The following is a 12,818-nucleotide window of genomic DNA, read 5'->3' on the forward strand; positions in this document are numbered from 1 at the left end:
CCCACAACACAACACTCCCCCCCTCCCAGCGCCAACGCGCCAGCACTCAGGCTACAATGTCCAGGCCCGCCTCAGCAGCGGCGGGCACGCCAGTGCTGTCGTCGCCTCCGCCATCCGAATCATTCTTCTCAGACTTTGACGGCACAGCCGGTAGCGTCCTCGATACGACATTCGGCGACGGATGGGAGCCACCAGCAGACGCTAGTGCCCTCAACATTGTCAGCTGGAAGCTCGGTGTCGATGCCCAAGTCACCGATGGTGTCGACAAGCGTGGATTCAATGGTGAGCTACTAATCTCATCCGCAAGCTTACACGCCAGCTATCTCGACCGTGCTCAACCACCCGACGAGGAAGGCCAACCCATTGCGCGCGAGCCGCAAGCCACTCCCTGCCCTCGCTCAGCCCGCCCCCATTCTCCCCAAACCGTTTCCGACCTCTCATTATGACGGCTACCTCAAGCAGATTGCCCCTCTGTACGAGACCTTTGTCCAGAGTCAAGCTGCCGCTGCAGCGTCGTCATCAACGCCAGTGTCCGAGCTCGACTTGCAAGCGAGCAAGGCCGCCGACCTGCCTTCCCTCAACTCTATCCCGTCCATGTTCTTCGACTCCAACTTTGACATCGCCAACCCTAACAACTGGACACAAGTCATGGACATGGCTGAGAGTAGCTCCAAACCAGGCGACGCGGCGATCCAGGACTCGCTCTCGACCTGCCTCGACAACCTCGAACGCCACCTGGTGCACGAGATTACCCTGCGTTCGTCCTCCTTCTTCTCCGCCCTCGCCAACCTCCAAGACCTCAACTCCGAGTCGTCATCCTGTCTCACTCGAATCGCCGACCTCAAGGGGTCGTTGGCCGATGTAGGCGGCAAGCAGGCTCGCAAGGGTCTGGAGATCATCGACGCCCAGTCCCGTCTCCGCTCCTTGAGAGTGACAGAAGGAGGCATCAAGCGTGTTGCCGAGCTGCACGACTGCCTCCGCATTGCCAAGGGAATGGCCGATGGTGGCGACTGGGCAGGCGCACTGAGCTGTGTTGAGGATGTTGTCAAGTGGTGGGAACGCAACGGGGACGACGAGTCTCTCCCGCTCACGACTCTCCCGGCGTTCGCCAACCTGCCCACATCAATAGCGGCACTCACGTCCAACGTTGCGTCTCAGGTCGAGACTTCTCTGTCCGCCGCGCTCCTGTCTCTCCTCAGCACAACCAGCGACTTTGACAAGGATACGTTCCGCAATGCAGTCGGCCCAATGCTCATCGGCTTGGTCCGATGTGGATGCGTGGACGCCCTTGCCGGTGTGTGGCGCAATGAGGTGACAAACGCCATCCGACAAGGTTTGAGACAACACCTCCCAATAGTCGACGAGGACGATATCGAGACAAGGCAGACTGGTGGCTTGCAACAATCGGGCCAGAGCCTGGCACAGTCGCTGCAGACTATGGACCACCACGCCTTCCTCACACTTTCCGAAGTCATGTACGCGTCCATGCTGGCCCGTCTTCATCTTGTTCAGCAGATGGGCGAGGAGATGGCCACCATGTTGTCCGAGCACAGCGACATTCCCACATTATCGATCACGGCCCGCGGTGCTACGACCCCACCCACCACGTCCAAGGCGCAGTTCGAGCCATCCGAGGTCCTCACTTCTGCGTGCGAGTTGGCCAACACGCGCGCGTCCAAGATCATCTCGGTCCGTTCCGAGCAGCACGCCGAATTGCCCCTCGACCAGTTTGTCGCCATCTTCAACGAGTCGTGGTCGTTTGTTGTCGCCACTGAGAGCCTGGCAAGGCGCATGATCGTCTCGCTCCGCGGTGTCTTGTCATCGCAGGCCAAGTCGTTCCTCGTCCAGTACCACGCCGAGAGACTCACCAAGTCGGCCAAGTTTGTCGAGGAGGAGACTTGGGTCCAGATTGACGTCTCGCCACGCACACAGCACATGGTCGACCTCCTCGTAGCTGCGGCAGTTCAGGATCCGGACGAGTGCTTCATCCCGCCCAGGCCCAACGGCACGACCAACGGCGAGGCACCACGCTCTGTGCAAAAGTTTATCTCGGTCGAAGACAAGACCTTCTTTGTGGTCAAGGCCACTGCCGAGTCGCTCACTCTCCTAGGCGACTATCTGTGGATTGTCGTCAACTTGGAACTGGTCGTCACCGACGTCATGTCGCGCATTGTCGAATTCCTCAAGTCGTTCAACTCGAGGACGTGTCAGGTCGTTTTGGGAGCTGGCGCCATGCGCTCGGCAGGTCTCAAGAACATCACTGCCAAGCACCTCGCCCTCGCCTCACAATCCCTTTCCGTCGTCGTCGCCCTCATCCCGTATATTCGCGAATTTATCCGCCGTCACCTCAACCCAAGGCAAGCGGTCATGCTTGTCGAGTTTGACAGGATCAAGCGCGACTACCAGGAGCACCAGAACGAGATCCATGCCAAGCTCGTCGCCATCATGGCCGATCGTTTAGCCGTGCACTGCGGCGAGCTGAGAGAAATCGACTGGGAGGCGACTCCAGACAAGGAAGGACCCCGTGGGTACGCCCTCATGCTTGTCAAGGAGACTGCGACGCTGCACAAGGTGCTGTCCAAGTACCTCGCTCCCCAGACTGTCGAGGTGGTCATGTCCCAGGTCCTCGCTGCGAGCGTTCACCGCCTGGGTGAAGAGTACACCAAGGTCGAGTTCAAGAGCGACGAGGCGAAGCAGCGCATGCTACAGGACGTTGCGCTCATTGCGACCCGTCTTACCCCGCTTTCCGAGACATCGACCTCCATCTCTGGACTCGAAAAGCTTGTCCGCGATAAGCCTACCCCGCGCAAGGCCGTCGCAGCAGCCATGCGCGGCTTATTACGCCGCAACGGCACTGCCGACAAGGACACGCCGCTTGCCCCCGGCGACGTGCCAGAGGAAGAAGAGATTGACGAGGAAGGCGGCGGTTTGGTCACCGAGGATGCTCCGCCCGCAAGCCCTCTTCCACAGGACGGCAACCCCATGTCACCTGGTCCGTCGACACCGCGCCTCGGTGGCCCGTCTTCCCCCACCAAGCTCTCATCGCCTGTCAAGGTCGCCTCCCCTAGTCGGCCTGCCGCCCTCGCCCTCGGATCGCCCACAAAGCCTGCATCCCCATCAGCCTCCCGCCCCACCACCCCAGGGCCTGCCCCCGCGCCTGTGCCGGTTCCTGCCCCAATCGTCATGCCCACTACACCAGTGCTCGGGTCCAGCCTCTCCAACCCTCCCTCACCGTTTAGGTCGCCCGCCAAGTCTCCTGTTGTACGCCCATTCCCCACCAAGAAGGCGTCCTGGGGCTACGAGGTCCGGGGCGAGGAGCCAGAGAAGGATGTGGAGCCGGCGCCCGTGGAGCCCGTAAAGGAGGTCGAGGAGGCCGAGGAAGTCAAGCCCACCGAACCAACACCTGAAACGCCTGCCCAGGAAGATGTCGCCCCCGCTACGCCTGCCAAGGAGGCTGTTGCCCTCGAGCCCGAGGAGCCCAATGCCGCGGCCGAGACTGAAACTGTGACCGAGACCAAGCCTGAACCTGAGGCTGCGGTTGAGGCTCCTCCGGCCATTGAGGAGACGACCGAGACCACCGACAAGGAGACCCCAGCAACCCCTGAGCTTGAGCCCGAGGCAAATGCTCCTCCCTCTTCATCGCCATCTCCAGGCCCTCCCCCACCACCAAAAGATGACACCACGCCCACGTCTTCCGCATCTGCCGCCATACCGGAACCGTCTGATACCCCGGAATGACATACCCAACCACCCCACCGCAGTTTAAATTTAGCACAGCAATCTATGCACTCATTCTAGACCATTGCATGAAGAGGCGGCCTATAAGTACAAGATGTGTCTATAGGTGGGTGAGGTCGATGACTTCGACGCCAGTGGCAGGGCGCGGTTGTCGGCGCTGGCGGTCGGCGTTGTTGGCGATGACGTTGGCGGGAGCCGGTGTGGCGTGTGGCACGGGGTGAGCTTCGCGCCACAGTCGCCAGAACCGCGCCGTGTCCGGCCTACCGTGCGCCTCCCAGAAGGCCTGATACACGTCGGCTTTGATCTGCCGACAGATCGCGCTGGCCATGTTGACGCAGACGGCGTTGCCGATCACGCGGTCAATCTGGTTCTCATGTCAGCAGGTTAGACGTCTGTCAGCTGCAGGGGCGGCCTACTCACGTCCCCGACGTCTCCCGCGAACTTGTACGCGTCCGGGAATCCTTGGAACCGCTTTCGTTCAGCCTGCGTGAACGTGCGGAATGCCTGGAAGAAGTGGTCAAAACAACTCCACACTGGGTACTCTGGTGGTTGGTGGCGGCGGGAGCTCACCGTTGGATGGATCGGGTAGCTCGACTTGCCGCCGACTTTGGACGAGGTCAGGAGTGTGTACACGCCCTGGTTCATGTGGGCGCGCTTCTCCTTGGCGTCCTTGGCCTCGGCGGTGGGCGGCGTCACAGGCCATGATGCTCGTCTCGTCAGCTAACCGGCCAAGATATCTTTGTTTTCCACGGAGCAAACTCACACCTCCATCTCTCTCGGAGACGGGTCGTGGGTGATGTGGTAACTCACGTACTCCCTGCCCGACCTCATGGACCTTTGAAAATCGTTCATGGGAGGCCGGGCGTATCGAGAGCGTTCCTCACCCACGACAGTTGAGTGGCCCGGCGCGAATACAGAGCCGGGGTCGCGGAGGTTGTAACTCCACGCTGTGGTCAGGTTAGTCGCATCCACCCCACAGGCAAACCGCGGAAACACTTGCCGTCGAGGTCACCGATTGCGTCGCCGCAAGTGATGGCTGCGAACGGCGCCGAACCGAGGTAGGTCCGCTTGAGAGGGTCGAATATTCGATCACTGCAGAAGGGAAGGACCGTGGAGCGGGGGGCGGCAGCATGAGTGGCAGGAGGGAAATCAGGAAGGGGGATCCCTTTCCGGGCCAGGATGATGATGAGACGAACGCGGTCCTGCGGGCTGCCATACTCGCGCGCGTTGAGGAGGCCGACGCGCACCTGGTACCCCATGTACAGCGCGCGCTTGATGGTCTCCTCGCAGAAGTTGACCCGGCCGCCGTGGGCCGCCTCGCGCTCGTCCATCATACCTGGCACGTTTTCCAGCACCGCCACGTCGGGCTGCACGCGCTCGATTTCCGCCAGAGCGACAAAGACTTCCCCGTTGCGCGGGTCGGCGTGGGGATCTTGGCCGTTCCGGGCGTGATTGGCGCGCGAGTGGCCCTGGCTGGACGGGTTAGCAGCTCTCAAGGAACCCATATTGGATACCCACCACGGAGGGCCTGCGAAGACCAGTGCCATCGTGCCCCGTTTCGACCTGTATCGTGCCGCTCCGTTTGAGAAAATTGCCACTGGTGCCTGGCTAACCTTTGTAGATGGGTGGTTGGCCTGTATTGTCTGGCAACTGACCGGGTCGGAGTCGACGACGAACTGAACGTCGAAGTGGCCCTTTGCGCCTTGCACACTGCCTCCGCCACCGGCATACAGGTCTTGAGAGGGAAGGCGCACGTCCGTGAACTGGACGTCCGCGGCCGCCTGGTCGTGGCAAGTGGCGCAGAACCTCTGGACATCCGCGTCGAGGAGGGCGGCGACGTCCTTGGTGGCACCGCGAGGCAGGACTTTGGTGAGGTCGAAGTTGAGGTAATGGCCGGGAACGTTTACAACTCCTTTGCCTTGTATGTCCGAGACAAAACGGCGCTCAAAGTCGTTGGTCAGATATATTGAGCGCTATTGTCACGTCAGCCAAACTCTGTCATGTTCTACTTACCTCAGAGTTGTTGGTGTCACCGGCCAACCTCTGTGTCCTCTCGCAGCGCTGCATGACGAACGTCGTCTTGACATTCGAGGGAAGGACCTGGTCGATCGTAACCACGTCCGCTTGTATCGCTGCCCTCGTCATCACACCAAGGGTGTGGACGCCGTCGTCGTCCTTGCTAGCCACAAACACCAAGTCACCCCTGTGGAAGCTTTCGCCATTGTAGTCGAAAGCACCATTCATGTGCAGGACAGGTCTGCGGAGGTCAGACAGGTGTCGCGAGATGCACGAGTCGCAGCTGGTCGTCCTGAAGGGGTCCGACTCGGTGTCCTTGGCATCCCGTGGTGACCGACCGGATGGACGCGGCTCCCGCCACACGCCAGCATTGTTGGCAACATATCGAACAAGGCCCGGGACTTTTCGCTTGAGGAGACCGCGGTTAACATTGGCGCAGCGTCCTTGGACCAAGTCCCATTCGTTCGCTACCAGCGACTTCTGGACCAAGTGGAGGTGGCAGTAGACGGCCCGCCGCTCGAGCTCGCCTCTGGCTTCCCACTCGGCCTTGAAGATGCGGCGAACGAGGCCCTCCCGAGGTGCACCGTCTCGTCCAGAGAACTGAACGAGGTCGCCCACTTCCACGGCAAGGCCGTTGGGGGTAAGGCCGTTCTTGACGGTGGTGCGCCGGAGTGACGTGATTGCGCAAGTCGTTGTCGCGCCCTTCATCCGACCCCAGATGCGCTCCGTCTTCTCGGCCGCATGCCGCTCGTGCTCGCGCTTGCGCTTGTTGGATGTTGGAGCAGCTGGAGGCATAGTAGAAGTGGGTGTGGGTGTGAGTAGCGAAGAGTGAACGTGAGAACGAGAAGAAAGAACAGAAGGGGGGATTGCGCGTTTATTAACATCAGCTGTGAAAGTAGTGCACACGGGGCGAAGTCATCAGAAGCCACACAGCTGTTACGCAATGCCATCAGCCATCGTCAATCATGTCGTCAGCATCCTGGGATACGATGCCTGCCTGCATAGCGGCCACTTCTGAACTCTCTACAAATGTCTAATCTAAGCGCAGCTCATCATGATGACCTCCAGATATCCCCACCACTGGACTGATCGCCCACAGCTCCACCTTCCTCGACGACATACGCCTCCATCACACCCAGACACACCTCGGGCACCTCTGCTTCCTCGGGATCCAGCGGTGCCCACGCCTTGCCCATTCCTTCACATGGGAGGGCGATGAGCACGCCGACGCGCACGTCCGAGCCTGGTGGAGGCACTTCGGCGACCGTGGGCGGGGACATTGTTGTCGGCGCCGGAGGGGGCCGTTCTGGACGGGGCATGGCCGCCGCGGCCGCCGCAGCCCTCCGCCGCCTTGGCGTGGGAAAGAGGTCGTAGAGGACCTCGAGCATCTCGGCGCGAACAGTTGGGATCTGGGGGACAACGCGTGGTGGGGGTGGAGGTGGTTCAACGTAAGGGTGAATGTGGTTGACAGAAATGGGCTGCGCATGTCAGCTGTGCGTTCCCCCCATCGCAAATCAACTCACTGTCAACCAGCTCCAGTCCTCGCTCTGGGCAACTCTGGCTCTTTCCAAAGCCTCCTTTTCGTTGACAGTCACGGTACCGTCCAGCAGCCGCATCTCGTTCTCCCACATGTTCGGCATGGGCCCAAAGTCTGGCAGCTTCTTCGCTGGCGGCGTGGGATCGTTGTACCGCACATACCACGGACTGTGATATTGTGGTACTACCTCGCCATTGGCGATGGCAACGATCATGCGCTGTCTGTACCGGCGCCTTACCATGTAGGCCCGGACAACGAGACCGAGTGCGATTGCCGCCAAGAGGCCGACCGTCGCCATGAAGCCGTACAAGTACACGCTTTGGCTGCGGGGTGTCAGCAGCTGGGTCGTGGACAGTGAGTACGGCCATGTCCAGCTGGAGACTCACCGGCCGACAAGGGACGTTCCTAATGAGGTCGACGCATCGCTCGACGAGGCCGCAAACCCGCCGGCCGAAGATGTGGGCGTGGCCACAGTGCTGCTGTTGCCTGACATGTCGTCGCCGTCCGGGTTGCCGTTGTCAATGTCTAGTCACAGGCGGTTCCCGAGGAGAGCAGGCAGTGGCGAACAACAGGTGCGAGTGGTCGCAGATGGAGTGATCGCGGAACCCGACATGCGTCGAGTTGTGGGCTTGTGGGGGGAGGCGCGAAGTGGAAGCGAAAGGCGGTATATCACGGCGGCGACGGCGGCGGCGTTGGAAGCGACGTCTGCCCGTTGCAGCAGGAATCGAGGCACTCGGTCGAGATGTGGAATGAAGTGGGCGTTCCTTTCGGCCCGGCCCGGCAAATGGGTTGTCTCAGCGCGCGTTGAATGGGTATATCCTGCGATGGCTATTTTGTCTTGTCAGCAACGCCACGCAACAGTGACGACAGCGAGGGACTCACGATGGGGAGGTGCTGGTGGTGGTGGTGGCTGGAGGTGTGCGACGAGGGGCAAGAGGTGGGATGGAGAAAAGGTTTATACCAACATGTTGCTTACGATGCCTGCGTCGCCCGTCGTCTCTCGGCCGGCGTTGAGGGTGCCAAATGCCCTTTTGCTCTAGTGCTGGTGGGTTTCCTGGCGCCACGGCCGACGCCGTGAGCATCTCGGTCTTGTGCTCTCGATGTCGCATGTGGGCTCCGTGGGGCGCCAAGCTGGCCCATGTGGGCAAATGTGAGAGTGACTGCTAGAGCTGTGGGAGCGGCTGTGCAAGCACGCGGCGTGGTTCGACGGGCATGCGCTCAGTGGATCAGTGTCAGAGGTACCAACAGGTGGTGGTTGTGTAATCAAACGTTTGTCAACTTGGTGTGCAAACGAAGAGAAGCAAGGAAAGGATCGAAAGGAAGGGCACACGAAACAGCGGGGTACGAGTCTTTGGCGCGCCCACCTCCCTTGTGCCCCATTGCCCGTTCCCTCACCATGCACAGCGCTCTCGATCCCCTCTTGAGTAGCACAGAGAATACCTTGATGCTCAGCTTGTCCACTTCTGGCAACAGAGTTGTCCGACAGATGGCTCACGACGCCATCAGCAGCCTCGACATTAGACAGAACGCGGGCAGTCACCACCACACACCCTTTTCACTCCCTGGCGGGCAAATTAGGGCACACGGCCTACAAAGATTTCGATTTCACGAAAGTGGAGGTGGCCGCCGTTCAAATGCACGTCGTCGCCGCTGCTGTTGACGCTCGCTCCATCACATCACAACCCCACTTACCATGCCAACCCTCGGCCCCTCGCTGCTCTTTGCAGTCGGCCTCACCGTCGGCGTCGCCGGTGGATTCTGGATCCCTCGCAAGGAGGCCACTCCCGTCAAGGTCCCGGCAAACGTCCCCTTTGTCGTCTCGCCTGACCATGCTGGCGAGGCCGAGAAGCGCGTCGCTCTCCCGACACCCATGGGCAGTGTCGTCCTCGCCGGCGGCTTCCCCGGTATGTAGAGCGTGTACAAGGATGCCGCAGTGCTTCAACTGACGTCTCCAGGTCCTACCTTTGACATTATCCGCCGCCAGGCCTACACCGCCGCCTACGACCGTCGCATGAAGCACCCCGCATGGGTATGTCTTCCCTCGCCGTCTTCCCTCCGTCGTCTTGCACTGCAGCTAACGTCCAGACTGCCGAGCACCTCACCGCTCAGTCGCTCTCGCGTACTCCTCCCCCCTCTGCCCCCGGTGCCCACCCCGTCCCCCTCGAGACCGCCCGTGCCGCCGACGCCCCCCAGACCAAGGTCGACCGCTCCAAGTCGACCTTCCAGGAGGACACCACCGTTCCCGAGATCTTCCGTGCTAAGCTTTCTGACTGTGGGTGCAGACGCTATGACATACAGGCTGACCCCCCAGACTTCCGTTCCGGCTACGATCGCGGTCACATGTACGTATGACCAGTTGTACCGTCATCGGTCCTCAGCTGACAGACAGGGTGCCCGCTGCCGATGCCAAGATCTCGCAGCAGGCCATGGACGAGACCTTCTACCTGTCGAACATTGCCCCCCAGGTCGGCGATGGCTTCAACCGTCACTGTACGTTACCGGTATAGTGATCCCGCTAACCGACAGACTGGGCCTACGTCGAGGACTTCTGCCGCCGTCTTACCTCCAACTTTGAGGATGTCTACGTTTTCACGTAGGTGACGGAAAGCACGACGTCTGTTAACCTGCCAGTATTCCCCTGTACATGCCTACCCAGCAGCCTGACGGCAAGTGGCGTGTGGTAAGTGGACAGCTTGGATGGCGTCCCGCCCTCTTAAGCTGACTCGTTCAGACCTACGAGGTTATCGGTAACCCTCCCAACGTCTCGGTCCCTACGCACTTTGCCAAGGTTATCCTTGCGTCGCGTCCCGACTTTGCCTACCCCCAGAAGCCCAACCCCAGCGACAAGACCGTCACCTCGAGCCAGACCATGAAGGAGATTGCCATGGGCGCCTTCATCCTCCCCAACAAGGAGATTCCCGACGGAGCCGACCTGCGCTCGTTCATCGCACCTGGTGAGCTACTACTCCGTGTTTGTCGAGCTGACAATACCCAGTCGAGACCGTTGAGCGCCTTGCGGGCGTTGTGCTCTTCAACGAGGACCTCAAGACCAAGTCGCGCCAGCTCTGTGCCGTCACCCAGTGTTCGGTTCTTGTGCGTCGTTTCGACGATGCCCAGAAGAACTTTAAGAAGGGCAAGCAGTAGATCCAACCGTACATACCATGCATCAGTCACACATTCAGCCAGCCAGCTGGTCTCCGTCGCGGTGTCGCGCCTGCAGCCAGCTCTTGGGGGGGTGTCCAGACAACCCGAAAGCCGATGTTGGTTGACCCACCTCCACTTTGGGTGCCTGGAGCCAACCGCACGCAATCTCACTCTGCGGGGGTCAGTCTTGGCCGACTCTTGGCACCATCTCTCACATCCCATCTTCCACATCATCCTCGCCATGGCCCCATACCTCTTCCCATACCCCATCACGGGTCCCGTGGCATTCTCCAACATCCTCCTCGACAGGTCGCAGGCATACACGACCGAACTGGCCGATGCGACCGTCGCGCGGACTCGGCTCCAAGTAGCCCTCAAGGCCGCCGCTGGGGGAGAGCCCGGCGGCAGTGCGCTGGCCGTGTTGGAGGTGAGCTACAGTGCGTTATACATAGCTGACAATATAGGCTGTGCAGGTGTACTACCCGTTTCTGCGCAGTATCATCACGTGCATTGACACCGACGACTTGCTCTTCAAGGGCGACCCAGGTAGGTTTCGTATCCTTACTGAAGTTGGCCCACTGACTGTACTGCAGTCTTCCCTTGGCGGCCGTCTCTGACGCACTACGCCGTCTCGGCGCCTCTTCTTCCCATGCCTTCCATCCACGCAGAGCACTACTTTGTGCTCTTGACATACACGTTCGCGCTGTCCAACTATGCGCACTCGATCCTCGCAGGGCTGCCGACATTCGAGACCAACGGCGGCTCGGGCGTGCCCAACATCACCGCCGAGGACGAGAAGAAGACGAGCGCGGGACTCGCGCGCGCCGTCGACCTCCTCTCGCAGGCCGCGGGCGTGGCTGAGTGGGCAAGCGTGAACGCGACTCCGCAGCTTGAGGCGCCGCGCACCGCCGCCGGCGGACGGGTCGGACGCGCCAAATGGCCGGTCGAGACGGGTTCAGAGGCATTTAGGGCCCTGTCGATGCTCCTCCTCGCCGACGCGCACGTCACGGCCATTCGCAGGCTCCTTCTCCCTGTCCTGGGCCACGCGCTGTTTGCGCCGCCAGGCCCACCGCTCCCCAGCAACCATCCCAGCGCGGCCCTCCTCGCCAAGCTCTACTTGCACGTCGCGAGCCTGTACACTGCCGCCTCGGCCTTGCTGCGCGTCCATGACCCGGCGAGCGGCGGGAACACTGCCTCTGGAAGCAAGAAGCTGTTTGGCCGCAAGGAAAAGACCTCATCAGGCGCCCCCGACACGGACGCGGTCGACAGCGACGTCGTCCCCGAGCTGCGGCGGTATCTCCGCAAGGAGTCGCTTTTGGCCAGCGCGCTGGGCTATAAATGGCTCGGCATTGATGCCGGCGAGAACACCAAGGGCGACGGCAAGGTTGGCGAGGCGCTCGCGTGGGTCAAGGAGGCATCCGCGCGCCTGTCCGAGTTGGAAGATGGCAAGGTCGCCGACAAGATGAAGGGCCTGGCGATCGGACGCAACGTTGAGAGGAGGAAGGAGGCCAGGCGCGCGCGACAGGGCCGCATCGAGAGGGAGGTCAACGACACGGCTGCTTGGGTGCAGTCATACACCAAGCTGAACGATACGGTGAGCTGACGGAAAACGGGAAAACGGAGTGCTCAGCTGACATCTTTCACAGGTCGCGTTCCAGCCAGTTCCCGCAGCCGGTACCCTCACGCTCCCACCCGGCCGGCCCATCTTCGCTGCCAAGGCGTTCTCGCCTCCCGAGCCCAAGTTCGCGCCTATGCGGCGGGACGACGACCTCGGCGGTGGCCCGGGGTTTGACGACGAGAGAGCCGAGGACAGCGCGCCGCCCGTCGAGCAGGCGACGTATGCCGGCAAGGGAAGCTACTACTAGATGTCCGTAGAAGTCAGCAGAATGCACAATGAGACATGGGATATGAGGACGCTGCGCGCGACAGCAATAGCAATAACAAAAGAAGAGGGATCAGAGATCTTGGTGGAAATACATCTCATGGGCACACAGCCTCTGAAGTAGCAAATATAAGATTGGTTCATCATGTCTCCCCTGTGGGTTGTCTTCTTAAAAACTCGCGCAGACAAGGTGGATACCTGTCTGCACAGCCTGATGTCTACACCGTAAGGGAGTCGAACCCCTGCCGCGTCGATGGCAACGACGCATGATACCGTTTCACCAACGGTGTAGCTGATGAAAGAGCACTGGCGGACACGGGGCGGTTCGGGGACAAGTCGTGTTTTCTCGCGCCTGAGCGCTCTCAGGGGGATGCATGTGGTCCTATGGCGATGGGCCGATGTCCAGGATGGCCGTCAGCCTGTTCTCGCATGCATGGCAGAGGTCGTTGGAGCCTGGGCCGGCTGGAAAGCGAGTTGAGGGTCGAAAAGTTGAGGGAAGTC

General features: G+C 60.9%; 3 protein-coding genes and 1 non-coding gene across 4 annotated transcripts; 2 read left to right on the forward strand and 2 right to left on the reverse strand.

Annotated features, from left to right (window-relative positions):
* Positions 1–56: 56 nt before the first annotated feature.
* On the forward strand, positions 57–3,738 carry EHS24_002979 (uncharacterized protein; the record flags this gene model as incomplete). Its single annotated transcript, XM_028618687.1, has 2 exons — positions 57–282; positions 320–3,738. The coding sequence occupies 2 exons, from the start codon at positions 57–59 to the stop codon at positions 3,736–3,738; spliced, it is 3,645 nt and encodes a 1,214-aa protein (XP_028473054.1).
* A 100-nt stretch (positions 3,739–3,838) lies between these two features.
* EHS24_002980 (uncharacterized protein) lies at positions 3,839–7,784 on the reverse strand (the record flags this gene model as incomplete). The annotated part of the gene is made up of 10 exons (XM_028618688.1): positions 3,839–4,102; positions 4,159–4,242; positions 4,309–4,445; positions 4,623–4,685; positions 4,724–5,207; positions 5,394–5,711; positions 5,752–6,539; positions 6,860–7,232; positions 7,278–7,614; positions 7,678–7,784. The coding sequence occupies 10 exons, from the start codon at positions 7,782–7,784 to the stop codon at positions 3,839–3,841; spliced, it is 2,955 nt and encodes a 984-aa protein (XP_028473055.1).
* Positions 7,785–8,984: 1,200 nt separating this feature from the next.
* Positions 8,985–12,300, forward strand: EHS24_002981 (uncharacterized protein; the record flags this gene model as incomplete). Its single annotated transcript, XM_028618689.1, has 14 exons — positions 8,985–9,195; positions 9,247–9,320; positions 9,377–9,563; positions 9,603–9,633; positions 9,681–9,775; positions 9,818–9,884; positions 9,923–9,971; positions 10,023–10,245; positions 10,287–10,431; positions 10,474–10,615; positions 10,752–10,862; positions 10,909–10,981; positions 11,029–12,029; positions 12,082–12,300. The coding sequence occupies 14 exons, from the start codon at positions 8,985–8,987 to the stop codon at positions 12,298–12,300; spliced, it is 2,628 nt and encodes an 875-aa protein (XP_028473056.1).
* Positions 12,301–12,536: 236 nt separating this feature from the next.
* EHS24_002982 lies at positions 12,537–12,607 on the reverse strand. Its single transcript has one exon. It is a non-coding gene; the product is annotated as a tRNA-Gly (tRNA).
* Between the last annotated feature and the right edge of the window lie 211 nt (positions 12,608–12,818).

This window comes from Apiotrichum porosum, assembly GCF_003942205.1.
Source record: "Apiotrichum porosum strain DSM 27194 chromosome Unknown scaffold_14, whole genome shotgun sequence".
Classification (NCBI taxonomy): domain Eukaryota; kingdom Fungi; phylum Basidiomycota; class Tremellomycetes; order Trichosporonales; family Trichosporonaceae; genus Apiotrichum; species Apiotrichum porosum.